The following is a 27985-nucleotide window of genomic DNA, read 5'->3' as shown; positions in this document are numbered from 1 at the left end:
GGGATGTGACACATACTTTCATCGACGTCACCACAGAGCTTTGGCACCAGCGACTTGGGCATCCAGGACCTGATTCATTGTCTCACACTTTAGCGTCTTTTGATTTTTCATGTAATAAGTCTCTCCCTACAACATGTCATGCCAGTAAGCCAGGTAAACATGTCGGTCTTCTGTTAAAAAAATTCAGAGTCTAGGGCTAGCTTTGCTTTTGGACTTCTACATTGGGGATGTGTATGGACCTCTACAGTTCCAAGTGTCTTCGCTTATAAATAGTATTTAGTCTTTTTTTTTATGATTATTACTCTCATTACACCTCGATATTTCTTATACGTAAAAAATCGGAACTTTTTCCTCAACTAAATTATTTTCTACCTACGCAGACAAACAGTTTCACCGAAAAATCATAAACTTCCAAACTGACAATGGGCGAGAACTTGATAATCACGCCTCTCGTGCATTCTTCGCTGCCCATGAAATTTACTTCTGTCTCTCTTGCCTATATACTTGCCTCTTTTTGATTGTGACTGGGTGCAATGTGATCAGACGCGCACTATATATGTGATCGGATGCATTTGAATTTCATATTGAACGTACGGCGGACAGTTTGCAGCTAACTTTAGATAGTTGGCTCTCATGTCAAACTCCGTGGATTGGTCTTCACCAGTCTGCGGACGGATATGGTGTCAAGTTTACGGTCAGGTTGGAGATGCCCTAACGACATATAACCAATGTTGGAGATATCGCTTATCGGGAACTTATCGGTCGACCCATGATAAATGAAGACCGGAACCTTGCCGCGCACATGTCTGCCTGCCCTAGAAGGTAGATGCCTCGGAGGCCAGCAGGCTGCAGAAGAGGCCACACATGTACGTGGAATATTGGGAGCATCACCACCGTCGTGTCACTTTCAGTGGACGGCCGGAGCGGATGTTCTAAACACCACATACCACTCCGTGGCTCGAGCCTCGTTGGGCTACATAGCTCCCTGCTATCCTAGCCAAGGGTGACACCCTGTTCTCGAGAAAATAGTTGAGAAAACCGCCACTACTTCTAATATATGTAAAGCTATTACATGTTGTTTCGTGTCGCGCTGCGCATACATGCTATTGCGTTTACTGGTTTTTTTTTGTCTTTTTGAGCTAAACGGTTGCGTTTGACAATTTCGCGGAAAAAAAAAGATTGTGTTTGAGAAAGGAATCGAAGGAAACAAAGTCGTTCGCTCAAACAAGTCAGCATTGGGCCTAAATCGTCCTAACAGGCCCATCAACAGGGTCGCACCGGACCAGATCCGGACAGTCGAATCAATCTAGGAGACGGAGATCTTCTCAAAAAAAAAAATCTAGGAGACGGAGACGGCGACGGACAGGATTTGCTGCACCCCCGCCGAGAGAGAGAATAAGTTCGATCGCCGGAAACTCACGCGCCACCGCAGCAGCGTGACCGTCCGTCCAGGGGAAGAAGATGGGCTCGAGCAAAACCAACTCGCAGCTGGTGTATCTGCCCCACTCTGCCTGGGACGACGAGGAAGATCTCCTGGACTACTTCAACTCCATCTTGCAAGACATGGAGGATCTGGGCCACCGGATGCTATCCACCACGTATGTCCTTGGCAAATCCGACGCCATCGTCTCGCCGTACAAGACCGAGGAGCTCGTCAGGGCGGCATCTATGTTGATGCACATGTCCGAGGATTTCTACAAAGGTATCAAGGAGGCGGAGGCGCCTGAGGGGATCAAGGATAATAAGAATGAAGAGGAGGAGGAGGCGAAGATGATGCGCTCTAACGGGTTCCTGAGTGTCTACCACGATTACTTGGAATGCCCCGATGAGTATGTCAAGGAGAAGGAGGAGGAGGAGAAAAGGAGGAAGCAGGAGGAGGAGCGTGAGAAGAAGGAGAAGGAGGAGCGTGAGAAGAAGGAAAAGGAGGAGGAGCACAAGAGGAAGGAGGAGAAGGAGAAGGCGTTGGAGGAAAAGAAGAAGAAGGATGAGGAGGATAGGAAGAGGAGGAAGGAGGAGTGGATGAAGATGACGGCGCAGGACAAGCACAAGTACAAAGAGGACGAGAAGAAGCGGAACATGGAGAAGAGGAAGGAGAGGAAGGAGAAGGAGGACGAGGAGAGGAGGAACCAGGCGGAGGAGAGGAGGAACCAGGCGGAGGAGTGGAAAAGGGCTTTTGATTATGAGGAGGAGATGGAATCCACAATGGAGTATCTCAAAAATCGGATGGTTATCGAGCAGGATTTTTTTGATGGCTGTCGTCGCATGTGGGAACATGCTCGGGGCTCCGAGATTGGGCGGTGCGGTGCCTTCGAAGATAAAAGTAAGTAAACATGTGCACTCTGCTTACCTCACTTAACTTATTAGTAATTTGTTTAATCAAGGAAATGGAAGACAAGAGATTTCTAACGGTAAGTGTGCACTTTGCTTTGGTCCTGCAGCCTTATTGAGCCCTATGTTCTTTACACACTACACACCCTGTACCATCCCATCATCTGCTGCGGTCACTGGGAGCACCTTGCAAATCTACTCCTTCAGAATTCTTGAACTAAAAGGCAACTTGAACTGGCCACTCTATGTCTACGGCCTGATCGCTGCTCGAGACACCGTGGACCGCAATCGTAACATTCTCTTCAACCGGTCGATGTTTAAATGTCAACTACTCACCCAAAATGTATGTATTGTATCTAGTTTTCTCTACATTTTCTTTTATTTTATTTGGTTCTTCCTGCTTATTTCATACAAATACATAGCCCATTGCAACTAAGGTTTTATTTTTTTGCGAAACCACTGCAAAATAGGTATAATGATATGATGCTTTTGCAGGATCCTTTTTTACGCTTGAGCGGCCCCTCTCGTGCAATTGTAGCTCTGGACCCCGTTGACTTTGAAGTTGAACTAAAACTACATGACGGAGTGGGATGGGACTCCCAAGATAGACCATTGATGAATGTTAGCAACCGTTATGATGGTACTGATCGTACCATTCTCTTCCACAGCTGCTGGTGTACAGCAGAGTTAAGCCTTCAGCGACTTGCTACAACGGTCCAGGCCACTATTGTTGGTGTTCGCGTGGTTGAAGGGGGGTGGCCTTTTAAATATGGAGGTCGAATTGCTTGCTCCCAGTCTGCTGCAGAGGTTATTGAATCCACATCTATGGAAGTTGTGTTGCTGGATTGTCATGGTGAAGGAATGCCTGTTGGACCAAATGGTTACCTTCAGTTGTCAAGGAATGTTGTTTCAGTAGAATTACAAGGAGAATTGAAAGTTGTCATACAAGCTTACATGGAATCTGGTCGTATTGATGACCACGAGGGTCATCTATACTTCCCTCCCAAACATTGTCAAACAAGTACACTTGAATGCTTCATTAGCGACTTCAAGATGGAGATAACCGTTGCTTGGTCCCGCCTGGTCCGAGACAGAATGGATGTGCTGATAGAGGGGCACATCGGCAAGGAGTAGAGGCTATATGTTTTCAAGGAGTGGTGTCATGTTTTTCCAATTATATCTATTTTATTGTTGTCTTTTCACTAAAATGTTAAGTATTTATATATTGACTCGCTATGTCAGATGTCCAACTGTGTGTGTATCCGTTGTACCTTATTATATCCAACTGTTGATGTAATGGCTATAACTTATCTGCTCTGTTGTGTGAAGTATCCGGTTTTGATTAATTGTATTTATGTTATTTCAAATGTCCAAATTGCAATACATTTTTTTTCCTGACTAGTGCATAATTTCAACTTATGGGCTTGTGTTCGAGTAACCTTTGTTAGAAAATGAAGTGCCAGAATATTATAGACTATGTTTTGTTCGATTTACTCTTGTTGATCACTCTATATTGTTGATTCTTTCCATGTATATAATTTTTGTTTGTAAGAATTTACATATATCATAAAAATACAGTTGATGAAATAATGTGGTCCTTGTTGTGTTTTCCTCTTATTTGGGCTTGTGTTTAACATTATAATCCAGTGAAATAACATTAAATAATATATTTTTCTAGTTTTCTTTCTGGTTGCCATGGATGCCCATGACATTCTTGAATCATTTGCATCAAGATTGCCTGTTGATAGATGGGGGAGTTGCAACTTCGAAAATCAGCAGGCCAGTTCAGCACTGGGAATGACAAAGTTCAGGTGAAACCCAACTATTTTGGGACTTTTCTCTCTCCATTGGCGATGAAACTAAATGCCTGAATTGCTGATTGCGATCATGACTCATGAAAAAGAAAATTCTATTGAGGCAGCAGTTTGTCTTGAATGTTATTATTTTGTTCATTGATTTAAGTATCTTCTCTTGTATTCATTCCTCGGTCTTCATTTTCATTTTTGTAATCGGTTATTCAGTCCTTATGTATGCATCACTTTTTAGTTTAGTCCTTTTGATCTTTTTCTTTTTTCCTCATTACATTTTGTTTTGTTACATCTCTCATTCTCCTCATTCAGTTACTGTATTTTTTTTCTCATTCAATTCATTTAGTTATTTCATTATATATATGAGCCATGTCATTCCTCATTCATAATTCTTTGTCCCTATCTTGCTTTCACATATATATAATTATTCCTGTAAGTCAAGGTCCTTCTATGTTTTCCTTCCTTTTACATTCCTTACATTTTTCTTTCTTGCCCATGTCTTCGGATGCCGATTCGTAAAGGAGTGGCCTGTGCATATAGGTGATTGGACAAGGAAGAAGAATCAAGATTGGTCAGGTTTATTAAGCCATTTTCTTGATCCATTGAGTAGAAATCGTCATTTTTTTTGCTAGTTAGTGTGAATGTTCCGAACCTTACTTTTATTATCATGTCCTTTTTTTCTCATTAGGATTTAGTGTGTGTTCTTTAGTCACCAATCTCACAGGTATCAGATTTCAGTAATATCTCAAATCTCTCTCTTTCAATGCAGCTTCCAATGTTTTCATCATGTAAGTCTGTATATCCTTATTTTACATTCTTGCCTAAAGTTTTTGTATTCGATGTGTTTGTTTGTCAGCAACAGGATTGAGAAAGATTTCTATGTCTCTACGCCATAAAAGCCGGCCACAAGATTCAGTTTAAAGTGGATGCCCTCAACCAAGTTTTGGATATGTGAACATGAGCTGGCGAGGGGTTTTCAATGGATGCGAGCCACAGGTAACGCAGTGCACTTCTTCTTCAGATGGCCGGCTCTACTTCGAATCCGGATGGTAGAAATTCGCTTCCGAGATTCAACTCCAAACATGGATTTTCTTGCTCATGGATTTTCATGATAATTTAGCGCTTGATTGTCTATATATCATACTTAAGTTTAGTTAATGTCATTTTTTCAAGGTCAGGGCAGTCCGACTGGACGATGTATGATCAGACCGACTGGACGATGAATTTGACTTTGCGTCTTGCAGGAGGCTGTCGAACGCGTCGCTCAAGGGGTTCATCGCGCCGGAGCTCGGGCAGCTCATCTTCTTGCAAGAGCTGTATGTGCTGCTTCAGTCTGCATTGTGTCCTCAACTGTTCTCTCAAGGGCCTGGTTTCCCTGAATATCTGTGTTTTGGGCAGGTATTTGGATCACAACCTGCTTTTCGGCACGATCCCGAAGCAGCTAGGATCGCTGCGGAACCTCAGGGTCCTGGATTTGGGCGCTAACCGGCTCGCTGGCCCTATACCTCCTGAGCTGAGTGGACTGAACAGCGTGAGCGTAATGTAAGATACCGATTGCTCTGTCTGTACATTTGGAATTCTAAAATTAGGAGTGCTTCGATACAAACCTGCCTCCGCCGGCCAGCAACGTCACGCCGTCATCACGTTTGTCATTGGAAGAAATGGATCCGGCTGAAATCCTCGCCGCCGTGCAAGAGGTTGGTTTGAGACATTGTTGTGCTTGATAAGATAGTTGTTTTAAGAATGATGTTACACGGCGTTTGATTCATCGTACAATTTTTTTTAACTATATATAGTTAGAGGAGGAGGGAGATTATGATGGCGATGATTACGGCGAGGACAACGAAACCTCGTCACGAAATATGGATGAACCTCATGAGGAGAACTACATGAGTTTGGATGAATCTTATAGTGGCAATGTAAGTGTGATCAATGTTGATAAAACAATAAATATGAGGGGGTAAATATGATAAACCGCACGGAAAATTTAATATTGTTGTGCATGATGCAGCGACATGGCGACGACGATGATGATATGGATATAGATGATTCATTTGCTGAAAGTGCACTCCGGATATGTTATTAATAAAATCAGAGAAGAAATGACATAATAACCATATGAGTGCTTACATGTTTTTTTTTTGCAATGCGCGCAGATGGACGAGGACGGAGACTTTGTGAGGAATATTGTGGACGATGAAAGTGACAAATCGCACGTTGATGCATCTCATGATGACAGCTCCAGCAAAGTAAGTTTTGAAACTTACATCACTATAGTACATTTTAAAATTATAACTGACTGACATAAATGGTTTAATGCATTAATTTACAGGGAGATGTAGATGGTACAAGCGGGAATGATGAGCATGTTGGTGATGATCTGTTTAATTTTAACATCGGATTTGATGAATATCAGCAAGAATCATTGGACATGCATTGGAAGGTCATGAGGAAGACGTTCAAGTCACTAGGAGATACTTACAATTTCTATAATCAGTATGCGTACGAACGTGGTTTCAGCGTAAGAAAGGACTCACTGAAATATTCGAAAGGTCCTGAGGCAACTAAGCGCTTGAGAAAGTATGTGTGTGCGATAGCTGGGAAACAACAGGCAAAACGTTGTACAATGGAAGGCAGGACCCGCAGGCTAAGAGGGGAGACTCGTTGCTTTTGCGATGCGCATATAACTTTGAAACTTGATAAAGAGCGTGACGTTTGGTATGTCAGCAGTTTCAATGATGATCACAGTCACGTTCTAGCTAGACCGGATGAAGTCACGTTTCTTCGGTCTCACAATCAAATAAAAGAATATCAGAAGGCTGAGATCTTAACCATGGTAGGTGCTGGAATCAGGAAACAAATGATTTATGATAAACTCGTTGCGCGCTCCGGGTCATATGCAAAGGCTGGTTTTGGGAGGAAGAAGCTCTATAACATGTGTTATAGAGAAAAAATGAAGTTGCTTGCACAAGGTGATGCAGACACTGCCATTGGATCATGATGACCAGAAAAGAGAGAGATCCAGATTTCTTCTTTGAGCACACCGTCGATGATGAAGGAAGGCTGAAAAACATATTCTGGTGTGATTCTCAATCACGTCGAGACTATGTTGACTACGGTGATGTGACAGTCTTCGACAACACATACATGATGAATAGGTATGGCATGCCATTTATACCTTTTGTCGGTCTGAACAACCACCGTTGCACCACGGTATTCGGTTGTGCTCTTGTGTCTGACGAGACGGAAGATACATATGTCTGGCTGCTTTAGACGTTTTTGAGGGCTCACTGTCAGAAGAGGCCCAGGTCATTAATTACTGATGGAGATGCAGCTATGATTAAGGCCATAAGAAAGGTACTTTCGGAGGTTTGGCATCGTCTTTGCTCGTGGCATATTGAGAAGAACATGCAGAAACACCTTCATCATAAGTCTCTAAAGGAGTTCAGGTCTCTACTTTATTATGCCACTTCAAAAAAGGTATTTGAGGAGAGATGGACAGCGTTTACCGCCAAATGGCAGTCGGAGAAAACAAAGACATGGTTACGTAGGATGTACAAGAAGAAAAGGCTTTGGGCTGCATCATATCTGTCAGGTGGGTTTTTCTTAGGTATGCGAAGTAACCAGCGACGTGAGAGTCTGAATTCATGCCTTCACTTGCATCTAGACTCCGGTATGACTATTGTTGATATGATTGTGCACTATGAGAACTGCATAGTTCGTCTCCGTGAGAATGAGGCGCATGACGATTACACAAACTCACAGACAGTTCCAGTACCAGTATTGGATGAGTGTAAAGATATTGAGAAATCAGCTGCCCGTGAGTTCACTGCGGCAAACTTTTATATCTTGTAGGAAGATATGAAGAAGGCACGAGAGCTAGAGGTTCTTGAGAGACTGAGAGGAGCAGACACTCATAGATTCATACTGACATGGAAGGAAAATAGAGATATCAGATTCACTGTGGACTACACCCCAGGTAACTTAGAAAAAACTGTCAAGTGCAGTTGCAGAAGCATGTATCGCAAAGGACTTCCTTGCAAACATATTCTTCACGTTCTGATTCAGCTACGCTTACGTGAGATACCTAAGTGTTTAGTACTGCGGAGGTTGAGCCAAGTTGCAAGGGGTGGACTTCCCGTGAAGCGCACTAGCGATCTGTTTGCATGGGGATGGGCAGGTGCAGGGGACAGAGCTAGGTACAGCGAGTTGTCTATCTTATCTGCTGAAGCAACTCATAAAGCATGTCATAAACCATTTTTATTCGACAAGTTGAAGGCGGCTCTGAGGGACATAATAGATAATGATTACACTGAGGAGGATGAGCCTGGTGCGGAGGTACAGTTTGTGAACGACGATGCATTCGAGCCTAATCAAGACCATGGTCTTGTTCGTGATCCCGCAAAAGTTAACACCAAAGGCGCACCAAAACAGAATGTTCAAGGCCGCGGTAAGGATGGTCCTGATGTCACTAAAAATGGGCGACCAAAAGCTTTTGATGAGAAAAGCAAACGTCAATGTGGACTGTGCGGTGTTACGGGTCATTATAGGTCCACGTGCCCTCAAAATCCTAAGTATGATTTTCTTATGTTATTGTATATATTATTGTTCAAACCGAATTTATTTGTTCATTGTGAATTAACACATATCTTATTGTTATGTAGGAACTTTGCTTAACTTGTGGAGTATGGAAGATTGGTTCACCCTTTGATTGAAGACAGTTTTATTATGGATGGCTATGGAAGATTGTTCCACCCTTTTATTGAAGACAGTTTTTTTAAAGTTCTATACATTTGATCTTCAATAATTGTTATAATATGTTATATGAACTTATTTTACTTCGTTGATGTCAGACTATTTGGTTTGATGACGGACTATGTAATGCAAGAAGGAGTTTTACTTTGTTTATTTTGATGTGTTAATTTTTACTGTTAATTTTGTGCATGTAGCTGTTGTTTATTTTGACATGCTCATTTTTGCATAGTACTGCCGTCGCTTAGAACGCCGTTATTTTATTAAAAAAAACACCCGACAAGTGCGCCGGCGGCACTGTCCCACAGGCCGGGGCAGAGTCGGACGGCGGCAGCAGTATAAGGCAATCAAAGGAGTTCGATAGCCTATGTGCTGCCAGGTATATAAGCCGGTCGTCGCGCGCTCCGTCGGCCGAGGTGGGACTAAACATTCCAAGTCGCCCCGCGTGGAACTTGGGCTGTCGTCGCGTCGCGTGGAACTTGGGCCGTCGTCGCGCCACGTGGAACTTGGGCCGTCGTCGCGCCGCCTGCTACTTGGGCCGTCGTCGCGCCGCGGGCGGAAACACCCACGCGGTCACGCGCATCGCTGCAGGCATGGCGGCTGCGATAGCTAAGTTTTAGTCCCACCTCGCCCGACGGAGCGCGCGACGACCAGCTTATATACCCGACGGCGCACTTGCAGTCGAGCGTCTTTATTAGGTATGCTACCCGTCGTTCGACCCTGCCCTGTTGGACAGTGATGTCGGTCTTGTCTGACGCCAGACTGGCCGGCGCAATAGTTCTCAATCACAAGACATGAAAGTCGAAATAAATGTAAACATTATTTGAGCCTACAAAATTTTCTTATACAAATTTTTTTTCCACATTTATTTCTTCTTTGCAAGCCGGGTAACTTTGTCCTTCACATCGTTGAGCGTATTTCTCTCCGAAAAAATAAGCTGCGCAATCATTAAGTCCCTCAATTTATCAATTGACCCCTGTTAGAACTTCATATTAGTACAATTCAAATAGTATTACATAATGAATTTAATTGAATATAAGCATTTGAAATAAAACCAGACCTGAGAAAAATGGCTTGTCCATTTTTCACCGTTCCAATATTAAAAGCATCGAAGAACAAATATTCCACATGAATTGTTGGTCCATACAAACAACGGTTCATAAGTTCGCATTTGAGGTAAGATATTAAAATAATATGAAAGTATTTACTCACCCGTCTTCTTGTTGTGGGATTTTATACGTTTTGATAGGCCAGGTAGACACATCTGGAAAATTCACAGCACCGCTCGCATTTGTATCACGTATGTCATATCCAAGTTGATTTTTCTGTTCATATACATGATAGCACGAAAATGTTGGGGAACGCAGTAATTTCAAAAAAATTCCTACGCACACGCAAGATCATGGTGATGCACAGCAACGAGAGGGGAGAGTGTTGTCTACGTACCAACGCAGACCGACTGCGGAAGCGATCACACAACGTAGAGGAAGTAGTCGTACGTTTTCTTCCCGATCCGACCGATCCAAGCACCGTTACTCCGGCACCTCCGAGTTCTTAGCACACGTACAGCTCGATGACGTTCCTCGGGCTCCGATCCAGCAAAGCGTCGAGGAAGAGTTCCGTCAGCACGACGGCGTGATGACGATCTTGATGTACTACCGACGCAGGGCTTCGCCTAAGCTCTACAACGGTACGATCGAGGTGGAATTTGGTGGCAGGGGGCACCGCACACGGCTAAGGAACGATCTCAAGGATCAACTTGTGTGTCTTGGGGTGTCCCCTGCCCCCATATATAAAGGTTGGAGGGAGGGGGGCTGGCCGGCCAGAGAGAGGGAGGCGCAGGAGGAGTCCTACTCCTACCGGGAGTAGGACTCCCCCCTCCAATCCTAGTCCAACTAGGAATCCTTTAAAGGGGAGAGAAAGAGAGGTGGCCGGCCCCTCTCCTAGTCCTAATAGGACTAGGGAGAGGGGGGAGGCGCAGCCCTATGTGGGCTGCCCTCTCACCTTTCCACTAAGGCCCATGTTGGCCCATTTGGCTCCCGGGGGGTTCCGGTAACCCTCCCGGTAATCCGGTAAAATCCCGATTTCATCCGGAACACTTCCGATGTCCAAACATAGGCTTCCAATATATCAATCTTTACGTCTCGACCATTTCGAGACTCCTCGTCATGTCCGTGATCTCATCCGGGACTCCGAACAACCTTCGGTACATCAAAATGCATAAACTCATAATAACTGTCATCGTAACGTTAAGTGTGCGGACCCTACGGTTCGAGAACAATGTAGACATGACCGAGACACGTCTCCGGTCAATAACCAATAGCGGGACCTGGATGCCCATATTGGCTCCTACATATTCTACGAAGATCTTTATCGGTCAGACCGCATAACAACATACGTTGTTCCCTTTGTCATCGGTATGTTACTTGCCCGAGATTCGATCGTCGGTATCCAATACTTAGTTCAATCTCGTTACCGGCAAGTCTCTTTACTCGTTCCGTAATACATCATCTCACAACTAACATATTAGTTGCAGTGCTTGCAAGGCTTATGTGATGTGCATCACCGAGAGGGCCCAGAGATACCTCTCCGACAATCGGAGTGACAAACCCTAATCTCGAAATACGCCAACCCAACATCTACCATTGGAGACACCTGTAGTACTCCTTTATAATCACCCAGTTACGTTGTGACGTTTGGTAGTACCCAAAGTGTTCCTCCGGTAAACGGGAGTTGCATAATCTCATAGTTATAGGAACATGTATAAGTCATGAAGAAAGCAATAGCAACATACTAAACGATCGGGTGCTAAGCTAATGGAATGGGTCATGTCAATCAGATCATTCTACTAATGATGTGACCTCGTTAATCAAATAACAACTCTTTGTTCATGGTTAGGAAACATAACCATCTTTGATTAACGAGCTAGTCAAGTAGAGGCATACTAGTGACACTCTGTTGGTCTATGTATTCACACATGTATTATGTTTCCGGTTAATACAATTCTAGCATGAATAATAAACATTTATCATGATATAAGGAAATAAATAATAACTTTATTATTGCCTCTAGGGCATATTTCCTTCAGTCTCCCACTTGCACTAGAGTCAATAATCTAGTTCACATCGCCATGTGATTTAACAGCAATAGTTCACATCACCATGTGATTAACATCCATAGTTCACATCGTCATGTGACCAACACTCAAAGGGTTTACTAGAGTCAGTAATCTAGTTCACATATCTATGTGATTAACACCCAAAGAGTACTAAGGTGTGATCATGTTTTGCTTGTGAGATAATTTTAGTCAACGGGTCTGTCACATTCAGATCCGTAAGTATTTTGCAAGTTCTATGTCCACAATGCTCTACACGGAGCTACTCTAGCTAATTGCTCCCACTTTCAATATGTATTCAGATTGAGACTTTAGATTCATCTGGATCAGTGTCAAAAACTTGCATCGACGTAACCCTTTACGACGAACCTTTTTGTCACGTCCATAATCGAGAAACATATCCTTATTTTTACTAGGGATAATTCTGACCGCTGTCCAGTGATCTACTCCTAGATCACTATTGTACTCCCTTGCTAAACCAGTGCAGGGTATATAATAGATCTGGTACACAGCATGGCATACTTTATAGAACCTATGAATGAGGCATAGGGAATGACTTTCATTCTCTTTCTATCTTCTGCCGTGGTCGGGCTTTGAGTCTTTACTCAACTTCACACCTTGTAACACAGGCAAGAAACTTTTTCTTTGACTGTTCCATTTTGAACTACTTCAAAATCTTGTCAAGGTATGTACTTATTGAAAAACTTATCAAGCGTCTTGATCTATCTCTATAAATCTTGAAGCTCAATATGTAAGCAGCTTTACCAAAGTCTTTCTTTGAAAAACTCCTTTCAAACACTCCTTTTATGCTTTACAAAATAATTCTACATTATTTCCGATCAACAATATGTCATTCACATATACTTATCAGAAATCCTGTAGTGCTCCCACTCACTTTCTCGTAAATACAGGCTTCACCGCAAGTCTGTATAAAACTATATGCTTTGATCAACTTATCAAAGCGTATATTCCAACTCCGAGATGCTTGCACCAGTCCACAGATGGATCGCTGGAGCTTGCACATTTTGTTAGCACTTTTCGGATTCACAAAACCTTCTAGTTGCATCGTATACAACTCTTCTTTAGCAAATCCATTAAGGAATGCAGTTTTGTTTATCCATTTGCCAGATTTCATAAAATGCGGCAATTGCTAACATGATTCGGACAGACTTTAAGCATAGATACGAGTGAGAAAATCTCATCGTAGTCAACACCTTGAACTTGTCGAAAACATTTTGTGACAATTCTAGCTTTGTAGATAGTAACACTACTATCAGCGTCCGTCTTTCTCTTGAAGATCCATTTATTTTCTATGGCTTGCCGATCATCGGGCAAGTCAACCAAAGTCCATACTTTGTTCTCATACATGGATCATATCTCAGATTTCATGGCTTCAAGCCACTTTGCGGAATCTGGGCTCACCATCGCTTCTTCATAGTTCGTAGGATCATCATGATCTAGTAGCATGACTTCCAGAACAGGATTACCGTACCACTCTGGCGCGGATCTTACTCTGGTTGATCTACGAGGTTCAGTAGTGTCTTGTTCTGAAGTTTCATGATCATCATCATTAGCTTCCTCACTAACTGGTGTAGGTGTCACAGAAACATTTTTCTGTGATGTACTACTTTCCAATAAGGGAGCAGGTACAGTTACCTCGTCAAGTTCTACTTTCCTCCTACTCACTTCTTTCGAGAGAAACTCCTTCTCCAGAAAGTTTCCGAATTTAGCAACAAAAAGTCTTGCCTTCGGATCTGTGATAGAAGGTGTATCCAATAGTTTCCTTTGGATATCCTATGAAGATGCACTTCTCCGATTTGAGTTTTGAGCTTGTCAGGATGAAACCTTTTCATATAAGCATCGCAACCCCAAACTTTAAGAAACGACAACTTTGGTTTCTCGCCAAACCATAGTTCATAAGGCGTCGTCTCGACGGATATAGATGGTGCCCCTTTTTAACGTGAATGCAGCTGTCTCTAATGCATGACCCAAAAACAATAGTGGTAAATCGGTAAGAGACATCATAGATTGCACTATATCCAATAAAGTACGGTTATGACGTTCGGACACACCATTATGATGTGGTGTTCCAGGTGGCGTGAGTAGTGAAACTATTTCACATTGTTTTAACTGAAGACCAAACTCGTAACTCAAATATTTGTCTCCGCGATCAGATCGTAGAAACTTTATTTTCTTGTCACGATGTTTTTCACTTCACTCTGAAATTCTTTGAACTTTTCAAATGTTTCAGACTTATGTTTCATCAAGTAGATATACCCATATCTGCTTAAATCATCTGTGAAGGTGAGAAAATAACGATATCCGCCACGAGCCTCAATATTCATCGGACCACATACATCGGTATGTATGATTTCCAATAAATCTGTTGCTCTCTCCATAGTACCGGAGAACGGTGTTTTGGTCATCTTGCCTATGAGGCACGGTTCGCAAGTACCAAGTGATTCATAATCAAGTGGTTCCAAAAGCCCATCAGTATGGAGTTTCTTCATGCGCTTTACACCGATATGATCTAAACAGCAGTGCCACAAGTAAGTTGCACTATCATTATTAACTTTGCATCTTTTGGTTTCAATATTATGAATATGTGTATTATTAAGATCGAGATCCAATGAACTATTTTCATTGGGTGTGTAACCATATTAGGTTTTATTCATGTAAACAGAACAACAATTTATTCTCTTACTTAAATGAATAACCGTATTATAATAAACATGATCAAATCATATTCATGTTCAACGCAAACACCAAATAACACTTATTTAGGTTTAACACTAATCCCGAAATTATAGTGAGTGTGCGATGATGATCATATCAATCTTGGAACCACTTCCAACACACATCGTCACTTCACCCTTAACTAGTCTCTGTTTATTCTGCAACTCCCGTTTCGAGTTACTACTCTTAGCAACTGAACTAGCATCAAATACTAAGGGGTTGCTATAAACACTAGTAAAGTACACATCAATAACATGTATATCAAATATACTTATGTTCGCTTTGCCATCCTTCTTATCCGCCAATCACTTGGGGTAGTTCCGCTTCCAGTGACCAGTCCCTTTGCAGTAGAAACACTTAGTCTCAGGCTTAGGATCAGACTTGGGCTTCTTCACTTGAGCAGCAACTTGCTTGCCGTTCTTCTTGAAGTTCCCCTTCTGCCCTCTGCCCTTTTCTTGAAACTAGTGGTCTTGTCAACCATCAACACTTGATGTTTTTCTTGATTTCTACCTTCGTTGATTTCAGCATCACGAGAGCTTGGGAGTTGTTTCCATTATCCCTTGCATATTATAGTTCATCACGAAGTTCTACTAACTTAGTGATGGTGACTAGAGAATTCTGTCAATCACTATCTTATCTGGAAGATTAACTCCCACTTGATTCAAGCGATTGTAGTACCCAGACAATCTGAGCACATGCTCACTAGTTGAGCGATTCTCCTCCATCTTTTAGCTATAGAACTTGTTGGAGACTTCATATCTCTCAACTCGGGTATTTGCTTGAAATATTAACTTCAACTCCTGGAACATCTCATATGGTCCATGACGTTCAAAACGTCTTTGAAGTCCCGATTCTAAGCTGTTAAGTATGGTGCACTAAACTATCAAGTAGTCATCATATTGAGCTTAGCCAAACGTTCATAACGTCTGCATCTGCTCCTGCAATAGGTCTGTCACCTAGCGGTGCATCAAGGATATAATTCTTCTGTGCAGCAATGAGGATAATCCTCAGATCACGGATCCAATCCGCATCATTGCTACTAACATCTTTCAATACAATTTTCTCTAGGAACATATCAAAATAAACACAGGGAAGCAACAACGCGAGCTATTGATCTACAACATAATTTGCAAAATACTACCAGGACTAAGTTCATGATAAATTTAAGTTCAATTTAATCATATTACTTAAGAACTCCCACTTAGATAGACATCCCTCTAATCCTCTAAGTGATCACGTGATCCAAATCAACTAAACCATAACCGATCATCACGTGAGATGGAGTAGTTTTCAATGGTGAACATTGTTATGTTGATCATATCTACTATATGATTCACGCTCGACCTTTCGGTCTCCGTGTTCCGAGGCCATATCTGTATATGCTTGGCTCGTCAAGTATAACCTGAGTATTCTGCGTGTGCAACTGTTTTGCACCCGTTGTATTTGGACGTAGAGCTTATCACACCCGATCATCACGTGGTGTCTGGGCACGACGAACTTTGGCAACGGTGCATACTCAGGGAGAACACTTCTTGATAATTTAGTGAGAGATCATCTTATAATGCTACCGTCAATCAAAGCAAGATAAGATGCATAAAAGGATAAACATCACATGCAATCAATATAAGTGATATGATATGGCCATCATCATCTTGTGCTTGTGATCTCCATCTCCGAAGCACCGTCATGATCACCATCGTCACCGGCGCGACACCTTGATCTCCATCGTAGCATCGTTGTCGTCTCGCCAATCTTATGCTTCCACGACTATCACTACCGCTTAGTAATAAAGTAAAGCATTACATCGCGATTGCATTGCATACAATAAAGCGACAACCATATGGCTCCTGCCAGTTGCCGATAACTCGGTTACAAAACATGATCATCTCATACAATAAAATCAGTATCATGCCTTGACCATATCACATCACAACATGCCCTGCAAAAACAAGTTAGACGTCCTCTACTTTGTTGTTGCAAGTTTTACGTGGCTGCTACGGACTTAAGTAAGAACTCATCTCACCTACGCATCAAAACCACAACGATAGTTCGTCAAATAGACTCCGTTTTAACCTTCTCAAGGACCGGGCGTAGTCACACTTGGTTCAACTAAAGTTGGAGAGGCAGTCTTCCGCAAGCCATCTGTGTGCAAAGCACGTCGAGGGAACCGGTCTCGCGTAAGAGTACGCGTAAGGTTGGTCCGGATCGTCTCACCCAACAATACCGCCGAACCAAAGTATGACATGCTGGTAGGCAGTATGACTTGTATTGCCCACAACTCACTTGTGTTCTACTCGTGCATATAACATCAAACCATAAAACCTAGGCTCTGATGCCACTGTTGGGGAACGCAGTAATTTCAAAAAATTTCCTACACACACGCAAGATCATGGTGATGCACAGCAACGAGAGGGGAGAGTGTTGTCTACGTACCAACGCAGACCGACTGCGGAAGCGATCACACAACGTAGAGGAAGTAGTCGTACGTCTTCTTCCCGATCCGACCGATCCAAGCACCGTTACTCCGGCACCTCCGAGTTCTTAGCACACGTACAGCTCGATGACGTTCCTCGGGCTCCGATCCAGCAAAGCGTCAAGGAAGAGTTCCGTCAGCACGACGGCGTGATGACAATCTTGATGTACTACCGACGCAGGGCTTCGCCTAAGCACTACAACGGTACGATCGAGGTGGAATTTGGTGGCAGGGGGCACCGCACATGGCTAAGGAACGATCTCAAGGATCAACTTGTGTGTCTTGGGGTGTCCCCTGCCCCCGTATATAAAGGTTGGAGGTAGGGGGGCTGGCCGGCCAGAGAGAGGGAGGCGCAGGAGGAGTCCTACTCCTACCGGGAGTAGGACTCCCCCCTCCAATCCTAGTCCAACTAGGAATCCTTTAAAGGGGAGAGAAAGAGAGGTGGCCGGCCCCTCTCCTAGTCCTAATAGGACTAGGGAGAGGGGGGGAGGCGCAGCCCTATGTGGGCTGCCCTCTCACCTTTCCACTAAGGCCCATGTTGGCCCATTTGGCTCCCGGGGGGTTCCGGTAACCCTCCCGGTAATCCGGTAAAATCCCGATTTCATCCGGAACACTTCCGATGTCCAAACATAGGCTTCCAATATATCAATCTTTATGTCTCGACCATTTCGAGACTCCTCGTCATGTCCGTGATCTCATCCGGGACTCCAAACAACCTTCGGTACATCAAAATGCATAAACTCATAATAACTGTCATCGTAACGTTAAGTGTGAGGAGCCTACGGTTCGAGAACAATGTAGACATGACCGAGACACGTCTCCGGTCAATAACCAATAGCAGGACCTGGATGCCCATATTGGCTCCTACATATTCTACGAAGATCTTTATCGGTCAGACCGCATAACAACATACGTTGTTCCCTTTGTCATCGGTATGTTACTTGCCCGAGATTCGATCGTCGGTATCCAATACTTAGTTCAATCTCGTTACCGGCAAGTCTCTTTACTCGTTCCGTAATACATCATCTCACAACTAACATATTAGTTGCAGTGCTTGCAAGGCTTATGTGATGTGCATCACCGAGAGGGCCCAGAGATACCTCTCCGACAATCGGAGTGACAAACCCTAATCTCGAAATACGCCAACCCAACATCTACCATTGGAGACACCTGTAGTACTCCTTTATAATCACCCAGTTACGTTGTGACGTTTGGTAGTACCCAAAGTGTTCCTCCGGTAAACGGGAGTTGCATAATCTCATAGTTATAGGAACATGTATAAGTCATGAAGAAAGCAATAGCAACATACTAAACGATCGGGTGCTAAGCTAATGGAATGGGTCATGTCAATCAGATCATTCTACTAATGATGTGACCTCGTTAATCAAATAACAACTCTTTGTTCATGGTTAGGAAACATAACCATCTTTGATTAACGAGCTAGTCAAGTAGAGGCATACTAGTGACACTCTGTTGGTCTATGTATTCACACATGTATTATGTTTCCCGTTAATACAATTCTAGCATGAATAATAAACATTTATCATGATATAAGGAAATAAATAATAACTTTATTATTGCCTCTAGGGCATATTTCCTTCAGAAAAGAATTTAACATAGTTCAGTTACTAAATGATAATTTCAATATGCTCATGTAAATTTATGACATACTAGCTTTTCAACTTTTTCTGTAATTTCATTGTCAAGTTCGGGTCCCATCAAAGAATCAAGAACCTGGAACTCTTCCTTCGGGCGATGCATGACAACCGAAACCCAGTGGGTATTTCCCTTATTAGGAGGAATATAAAGCTGCATCACAACGAAAATATGATGCAATCAACACATACTATTTTATTATTTATATCCCATATATGCATACTTTAAGGCAGTTGAACTTACCTTATCTTTTTAAAAATACTCATCGGTGCATCTATTCAAGGGTCCATTCTTCTTCACCACAACTTCGTTGTCATTTTTTCCTCCCTGGGTGTCCGGTCTAAATTCAAGTAACCAATTGACCAGCCACGGCGACATTATATGACGATCTTCACCAACAACTCCCAACAGATACGACGAATAAGCATTGATAACCTGAAAATAATTTAAATGATGTATAACAATTCCAATTTGCATTGAATGCTAATAGAAAACAGAACAATAACTTACATCACCGGTTAGCCATTGATGGTCAAGAATCTTACAAGCCCTCTCTGCACTCAGACCTTCGTGCATGCCATCATTGAATATTTCCTTCTTTCTATGTTTTGCTGACCGCCGATAAGCACGAACAAACTTAACACTAGCTTTAATCACATCGTATTCTTCTTCAAAGACTTCTTTCTCGAATAGTTCTGCAATACATGACGGTAATATGTTAATAATTCAATGATAAGTAGTAATTTCAGCTCGAAAATAATATGATAAAACTCACTTGCTTTTGCTGAACGCTTTGCACGCTTTGTAGGTATAACTGGAATATAAGGAGACTTTACAAGGTTTGATCGTCTCCGCTTCCGTTTCCCTACACCCTTCTCCTCCACCTCATCTTGTCCAATACAATCTACCGATCCATGTGATGCGATTTCATCTGTTCCTAAAGATGTAACGGATTTCTCATCAGATACCTCAGGAACTTCGATAGGATCTTCTTCATGACCCTTGAAACTACCGAAATATTCAGGTGTGCAATAATAAGGTGTCTTCTCTTCAGAATCATTAATATCATCTTCATCATCCTTTTGCACATTCTTTTTTCCCGGTGTTTTGAAATTGTCCACGTCAGGATTATATACAAATTCCTTATGAGGTTTTCCACCATAGTTTCTACTTTCACTATTTTCACCATACTCATTCTCTTCTTCTTTTTCACTATCACCGGCTTTGTAAAATACAGCGCTTTTGTTCAATTTCTCTATGACCCTCTGTGATTAAAAATTAGTTGTAATTAGTTATGTGACACATCGAAAACCATTATGAACGGCAAAATCAGAAAACTTATACCTGTGCGCATAGCTCCGGCATACGAAGCATATCCTTACGAATGTGCTTCAGCTCAGTCAAAATCCGATCCATAATAGGGTTCTGGGTAGCTGAAGCCTCAGATGTACTCACACCTGTCCTCCTTCCAGTAATGTTAGACTTTCTCGTACTGGATTTCTTGTTCTTTTCAGCCTGTTCCATTCTAATTTTGTTTAAGCGGTACTCTTCAGTAATGGTGTCATCGATCTACAACATAAAGAATCATACAATCATATTTAATTACTAATTAATTGCAGACTTTAAATGGAAAAATAAATATTTAACGTATTACCATTCCAACACCACGACCATTTTGAAGGTCGTACTTGTCTCTTTTCTCCGCTGTCGCTTCTGTCCGATTCCTCATCAAGGGGCTCAACAACGCTAAAGGATCATACTGTGGACCGGTGCTTGGCTGCACCTTCTCCCAATATAGATACTGCAAAACAAACAAACAACCATTTAACATGTGTTACACTATTATTACATAATACAACTATTCAATTTAAAAAATAAATCATACCTACAGAAGTGCTAGGTTGCCATGTGGCCATTCCCTAACACGACCGGGCTGCAAGACCGTACCAATCTCCGACAAACAAAACCGCAAAGTGAATGCGTTCCAGTTGAACTTTTTTATCTGCCTGGCATCTTGCACTAGTGCATAATAATTCTTCGGAATGTACTCATCAGACACTGGTGCAATTATAGTCCCTAACAGGACGAGAAACGCCATCCGAACAAATTCATCGTCCGCGTTTTTATTTCTCACAATCTTCTCAATAAGATCATCAATCAACATTTTACCATTCTTCTTGTTAACAAAACTAGCTGGAATTTTTTTTATTGCTTTGCCTTGGTCCATACTCAAAAAACTAGAAACATCAACTCCTTCATTCTTCAAACTAAATATAGCAAACACATCATCAGGCCTCAGTGAAATCAACCCTTTTTTCCGGCTGCCTCTTGCACCATGAACTTTTTACTACTAGGATTGTAACCTTGAATCATAAGCGCAAGCAAATTATCACGCATCTTGACCGAAGGTATTCGTAACATGCCCTCCATCTCCGTTTCGTAAAACGTAAATCGCTGACTTGATGTTAACTTATTAACAAGAGTAACAATTTTTCTACAGAACATGCAATCACACCATCTATGTCCATACTGCATATAAAAATATATATGTGACGTTGCATGCAGCTAATGTGTTATATAATGTTGAAAATTTTAAAATATATACCTGCCCGACGGCGACTACAGCGGGCGACGGCTATCACAGCGGCCGACGGCGGCGTCTGACGGCGTGTTCACAACCGGCGCTGACGGCGAGTGGTGACGTCGGCCGTTGACGACCGGCGCGGATGGAGGGTGGTGACGTTTGCTGGGTGACGACGGGCGTTGACGGTGGGCGTTGACGACCGGCACTGACGGCGGGTGGTGACGTCGACTAGTGCAGGCTGACGGCGGCGCGACGCTATCGGGCGGGGAACGACAGTGTGGGTGGCGGCGGGCGATGGGATCAGATCGGGCATGCGCGACGTGATTGGACGACGTGATTGGGCGACGTGCGCGTTTGTCGGGAATATTCCCTCGGATAGCGACGACTCGTGCTGCGTCGGGCCCGCGGCGATTATTAAGTGGGCGACGGCGATATGTATTTATTTATTTGTATAATTTTGTCATTTAGTGTATTTTTTATAAACTTTGCACGAAAAACAAACATGTTTTGTGGCCAATTTTTTCCACGGGCCACAGTGACCATGCAGGACACGCACGCAAAAATTAGTCGCATTTCGAGTCCGTATGGATTTTCTATGATTTTCCGGGCCGAAAACCCCTAAAATACTGTCGGGACGTGACGCAACTTGCGTTCATTGTCGGATTTCGTTCATTTTGGCTGTGGGGTGCCCGGGTGGGGCCCCACACGCGCTGGAAAAAGTTGGGTGCATTCCGTGAAACCGCTCAGGTACTTGCTGTGGAAGGGGTGGTTTCGGTATGGCCGGAGGGGACCCTCGGTCGCACGTCTCTGCTTCGCATCCGCCAAACTTGCCCAATTTTTTTTCACGGGCCACAGTGTCCATGCAGGGCACGCACGCAAAAAAAAATTCGCGTTTCGAGTCCGTATGGATTTTCTACGATTTTCCAGGCCGAAAACCCCTAAAATATTGCCCGGACGTGACGCAACTTGCGTTCGTTGTCGGATTTCGTTCATTTTGGCCGTGGGGGTGCCCGGGTGAGGCCCCACACGCGCTGGCAAAATTTGGGTGCATTCCGTGAAACCGCTCAGGTACTTGCTGTGGAAGGGGGTGGTTTCGGTATGGCCGGAGGGGACCCTCGGTCGCACGTCTCCGCTTCGCATCCGCCAAACTTGCCCAATTTTTTTTCACGGGGCACAGTGTCCATGCAGGGCACGCACGCAAAAATTTATCGCGTTTCGAGTCCGTATGGATTTTCTACGATTTTCCGGGCCGAAAACGCCTAAAATACTGCCACGTCTCGCGTTTCCAGAAAATTCATAAATGTTAATGAATTTAAAACTATTTCAGATAATGTTAATGAATTTAAAAATTCTCGGATTCATAAATGTTAATGAATTTAAAAAGATTTCAGAAAATGTGAATTAATGAATTAAAATATATCACCTTTTTGATTATTTTTTAATTTGTTAAATTTTTTATTTCTTAATTTTCATTTTTCATCCACCGGGCTTTACTATATGCACATATTTTAACAACATCTGAACATTTCTAAAACACTTTATAAACATTTAGAAACACTTTTGACTTTTTATTCAGTTTTCTTTTATATTTTATGTGTTTTCATGATTTTTTTTGCTACAATTTTTCGATAATTGCATACCTTATTTTGTGCTATGTATATTCGATGGAAATTTTTTAAATATATTGTGAACATTTTTATGAATGGGTCGGAAAATTTTCAAATTTTTGTCAAAATAAGCGTTCAATATTTTGCTAATTTTTTCAACAAACTTTGAAGACAAATTAAAACAACATTCGAACAAACTTGATTGAACATAGATATATTTTACATAGTCCATTAAACACTACGAAAACGAAACGAGTTCATCCGAACATAAACGATTCATAGTTCATACTTAGAACATTTTTTTTTAAAAAAAACAACTACTCCTCCTCGTCGTCGCTACCCAGCAGATCGATGACCGCACCGTCACCGCCGTCACCGTCGTTGTCGTCGTCGCTGACCTGGGCTAGCCGCTCCCAGTCGATGTCGTCTTCGTCCGATGACTCTGCCGCCTCCGCCTCCGCCTGCGGGACCACCGGTGGAATCGCAGCCGCCGCCTGGATCGCTGCCGCCTGCTCGGCGGCCTCCCTCGCAGCCGCCGCCGCCTCTGCAGCCGCCGCTGCAGCCACCGACGCCCGCAGGGCGACGAGGTAACCCGGCGTATCGTCGGGATCGCCGTCCTCCCGAAGAACCACCTGCTCCGGCGGGGCGGGGGGGATCGGCGGTCGCCGGCGCAGGTGTTGGAGGGGCCCGACGGCCGCGTGCTTCTGGACGGGGGCGCGGGACGAGGTATGCCGTGCCGCCGGACTCCGCGAGCCGGCACGCGCGAATGACGGCGGCGTAGTCTTTGCCGTCCCAGAACGCGTGACGGCCGACGATGTTGTTGCGGCCGCCGGTCCACTTCTCCTCCGTGGTGGCGCCGGGCCCGCGCCTCGGGTAGCCGTCCTTGTCGAGCTTCCAATCGTGCGGCAGACGGCAACCCGGCGGCACGAGGAGCCCTAACCGGTACAGCTCCTCTGTCTCCGGCGTGCTCAGGCTCGACGGCCACGCGCTCGGTCCGTCGCCGCCGCCGGTGCTGGAGCTGCTGCCGCGGTGGAACGACATCTCGCCGGCGAGCTTTTCAGAGGTGGATGTGACGACGGGTCGGGGGAAGGAATGGTGCGAGCGGGGATGGGCGGACGGGGGTGGTTTTTATAGGGCAGACGGCGGTGCCGGCGGGCAGACGGGCAGTAATGGCGACGGGCGGGTGGGTCGACGGCATTGATGCGCACGGGATACGATGGGGCGGCAGGCGGCGGGACGGCAGTCGAGGGCGGCGTTGCGGTAGTCGAGGGGACGGACGGGACGGGACGGCGGGGCCGCTATCCACGCGCCACGACGCGTTTTCCGCGAGCGACGCGTCGCGGATTGACCACCGACGGGCGCGTACGTACGTTGCCCCACTGTACAAAAATACGCCGTCCTTGCGCGAGTGTAAAAAAAAAGCCGTCGCCCCACTGTACAAAAATACGCCGTCTTTGCGCGCGAGTGTAAAAAGAAAACCGTCGCCTCGCGTGCGGGTACGTCGCGGGAGCGGGGCTGGGGGGAGGCTGATGGGGAATGACCATCCTACCCTTTTTTAAGTTTTTACATGAAGGGGTATAAGACGATCTGAATCGTTGATGTGTCTTGGGGGTTGTATCGAAGAAGAAGTGTTCTAAAATTTGGCTGCTTCTTTGCTACTCAAACTAAAAGCCTGCTTCATTCGTCTCTTGTAGAAACTTGCATTCCAATGGGCTAACCGGGAACATACCACCGCAGCTGGGCAAGCTACCAAATCTTGTTCAGCTTAGGTTGGACAGGAACAGGCTGAAAGGGTCAATTCCTGGTGGCAATGCTACTGGGTTTTCTCCTATGGCAGATACCGGGTCGGTGACTTGTCCTAACTCCTTTTTTTTTCTGTATATGGTGCTATATATATTAAACAAATTGGAATTATATAAACTCAATACTGATGGAAAATTGGATATGATGTAAGAAGGCCATGGAAATTTAATTTGTGACATCAAAAGGTTCATGATTCATCAAAAAGAATAGACCGAACTGAACTTCAGAGTAATGATTAGCTAGAATAGGACCAAAAGGACAATTATCAGTGGTAATACTTGCTAAATTAGTCATGCCCTTTTGTTACCATTTTCTGTTGATAACATGTTCATTAAATACACTTAACAAAACCAATATGTGAGTATGTGACCATGTTCCAGTAAATTATTACTATATCTGAATACTGTATGTTTGCTTCGTCAGGTCCACAGCTCACAGTGGACTATGCCCGTCTCCTCGATTAAATGTTGCAGATTTCTCCTTCAACTTCCTTGTTGGAAAAATCCCAATTTGTTTGAAGTATCTTCCAAGGTACTATTTACAAAATGCACTTCCTACAGTTAGTATCAGTTAGAAGTCCTTCCATTCACGTGGCAAGTTTGCAGGTCAAGTTTTCAGGGGAACTGCTTCCAGGATGAGTACTCTATACGACAACGTGCTCATCAAATTTGTGCAAGTATGTGACTTAGCCTCTACAAGATAACACAATAATTGTAGTGTTAACTACAAAGATGAAATATTTCTCGAATTATTACATGGACATTTGAATTCAACTCACTTAATCCGAGAAGTACGGAACATCATGCTTTATGATTTTATACATCTTGCCCTTATAAAATTTCTCTGTAGGATTTACCATCACTTCTCATGAGGCAACACTTTTCCCCCTTTTATCTGCAAATATAAATTACACTACTTATGCGACATGGCATATTCATTTCTTCAAGGGTAGTTTTGATACTTAGGCAAAACCTTATGTTGAAACTCCAATATGGGTTATAGTTATTTACTGTATAAGTAGCATTTAGTAGTGGCCTAAGGTCATCTTCAACTTCCATCGACTGAAATCTACTCTTGTTTTAGGTGCATCTACAGCTGCTAATTTAAAGGGATTCAAGCGCCCTGCTTCTGAGCATAAGCATGATAAAGTGCAGCAACCGACTTGGCTTATTGTTTTGGAAATCGCAACCGGTGCTCTCCTGCTTGTTTTCTTGATCACTGGTGCAATTACTGCCTCCAGAAGCTGCAATCTAAAGCCTTCTATAAGAATATCATCGTGGAGTAGATCAAAAAGTTGGAGCGACGAGATAACAGTACTCATTGGTTGGAATTAACATTATCTTCTAAATTGATTATTTTCTCTAAGATATATTGTTGCTAATGTATTCATTCATGCTTTTCTCAGATTCTGATATGCTGAAAAGTTTGCCAAAGCTGAGTCGCCAGGAACTTGAAGTAGCATGTGAGGATTTTAGCAACATTATTGGCTCAACTCCGGAGACAGTAGTCTACAAAGGAACAATGAAGGATGGACCTGAGGTTTCTGTCATATCATTATGCGCCTTTGAAGGTCATTGGACTAGTCAGCATGAACTCTTTTACCAAAACAAGGTAGTTTATTTATCCAAAATTGCTACTCAGAAACACTTTTTAACTGAACTAAATAAATAAAATGGGATGTACATTGTAGGTTATTGATCTGGCACGGTTGAATCATGAGAACATAGCAAAGTTTCTGGGCTATTGCAGAGAGAGTGAGCCATTCTCGAGGATGTTAGTCTTTGAGTACGCATCAAATGGGACCCTGTACGAGCACCTACACTGTAAGCCTATCTCTTCGATTTCGTTACGACAGACTAAATATTTGCATTTTTCTGTGTGTCGTAGATTTGATGTCATTTGTTTTCTTCCTTTAGATGGGGAAGCAGCCCAATTCTCTTGGCTCAGACGGATGAAAATAGCCATCGGCATTGCCCAAGGTTTAAGGTATCTGCACACCGAGTCGCAGCCTCCTTTCGCTATATCAGAGCTGAACTCCAATTCAGTTTACGTTACAGAAGATTTTACCCCCAAGGTACTGCATGCTTTGCTTTTACCTGTATACACTGGTACTATTTCAATGGAGCTTGTCTTTCAGATGAATACTCTCTAACTTGGTGAAATGAACAACAGCTGGTCGACTTTGAGTGCTGGAAAATGCTGTTTTCGAGACACGAGAAGGCGCTCGGCCACTTCAACAGCAAAGCCTCTTTCCCTAGCCGGGACTCTTCGGAGGATAAGTACATGGACACATCCAAGGCAACACGTTTGCCTTTGGAGTGATCTTGCTCGAGATCATCAGTGGGCGGCTTCCCTACTGCAAGGACAAAGGCTACTTGGTAGACTGGGTGAGCCAGTCCGTTTCTCAACCTCATTGCAATAACAGTGCATGTCTTACTCAAAGATCGCGTAAAATTAAAATGAAATGTTGGTGGAAAAATCTATCATTTCACCAACTGAAGAAGTCATTTGCAGCGAAAGTTCAAGTAACTGCTCAGTCTGAATTTCTGATCCTCTACATTTCTGCAGGCCATCAAGTACCTCCAGCAGCCGGAGGAGATCGGGAAGCTGGTCGACCCCGAGCTGACGAACGTGCGGACCGAGGACCTGGCGGTGATCTGCAGCGTGGTGAGCCAGTGCGTCGACCCTGACCCGTCCAAGCGGCCGTCGATGCAGATCATCGCGGGGGCGCTGGAGACCGGCATCAACCTCTCGGCGGCCGGCATCCTCAAGGAGTCCTCCCTGGCGTGGGAGGAGCTCGCCCTGTCGTTGTAGCACACGCCTCGCCTCGTCCCACTGTAGATTTTCGTCAACGCTAACACTGATTTGTTGCGTGCCATCATCTTCTCCGCCTTGTTGGCTCCACGTATGTATACAACGCTTGCTAAAGCGGGCGAGCCAGTTCGGCCGCCATGTAATTCTGTGTGCCTTAGTTGTAGTTTCAGTGTGGGGGCTGAGAAATGCAATGCTGCTCCTTATCTGAAATGATGTTGCACCTTGTGTGAACCGTTGTTTTTCAGTTAAGAGAGTTGAGGATAGATCGATGCTTTTTCCCTAGATCTTCTGCGGTGGTCTCTTGGAACG

The 27985-nt window shown here is 43.7% G+C and overlaps 1 protein-coding gene and 1 pseudogene across 1 annotated transcript; both read left to right on the top strand.

The window, feature by feature from the left end:
- The first annotated feature begins 1348 nt into the window (after nt 1-1348).
- Nucleotides 1349-3462, top strand: LOC123038249 (uncharacterized). Its single transcript, XM_044462123.1, has 3 exons — nt 1349-2320; nt 2439-2671; nt 2824-3462. The coding sequence occupies exons 1-3, from the start codon at nt 1462-1464 to the stop codon at nt 3460-3462; spliced, it is 1731 nt and encodes a 576-aa protein (XP_044318058.1). The 5' UTR covers nt 1349-1461.
- Nucleotides 3463-4023: 561 nt separating this feature from the next.
- Nucleotides 4024-27765, top strand: LOC123038248 (probable LRR receptor-like serine/threonine-protein kinase At1g63430; annotated as a pseudogene).
- Nucleotides 27766-27985: the final 220 nt, after the last annotated feature.

The sequence above is a fragment of the Triticum aestivum genome, chromosome 2A, assembly GCF_018294505.1.
Source record: "Triticum aestivum cultivar Chinese Spring chromosome 2A, IWGSC CS RefSeq v2.1, whole genome shotgun sequence".
Lineage (NCBI taxonomy): Eukaryota > Viridiplantae > Streptophyta > Magnoliopsida > Poales > Poaceae > Triticum > Triticum aestivum.
This window is presented reverse-complemented; position numbering and strand designations above follow the sequence as displayed.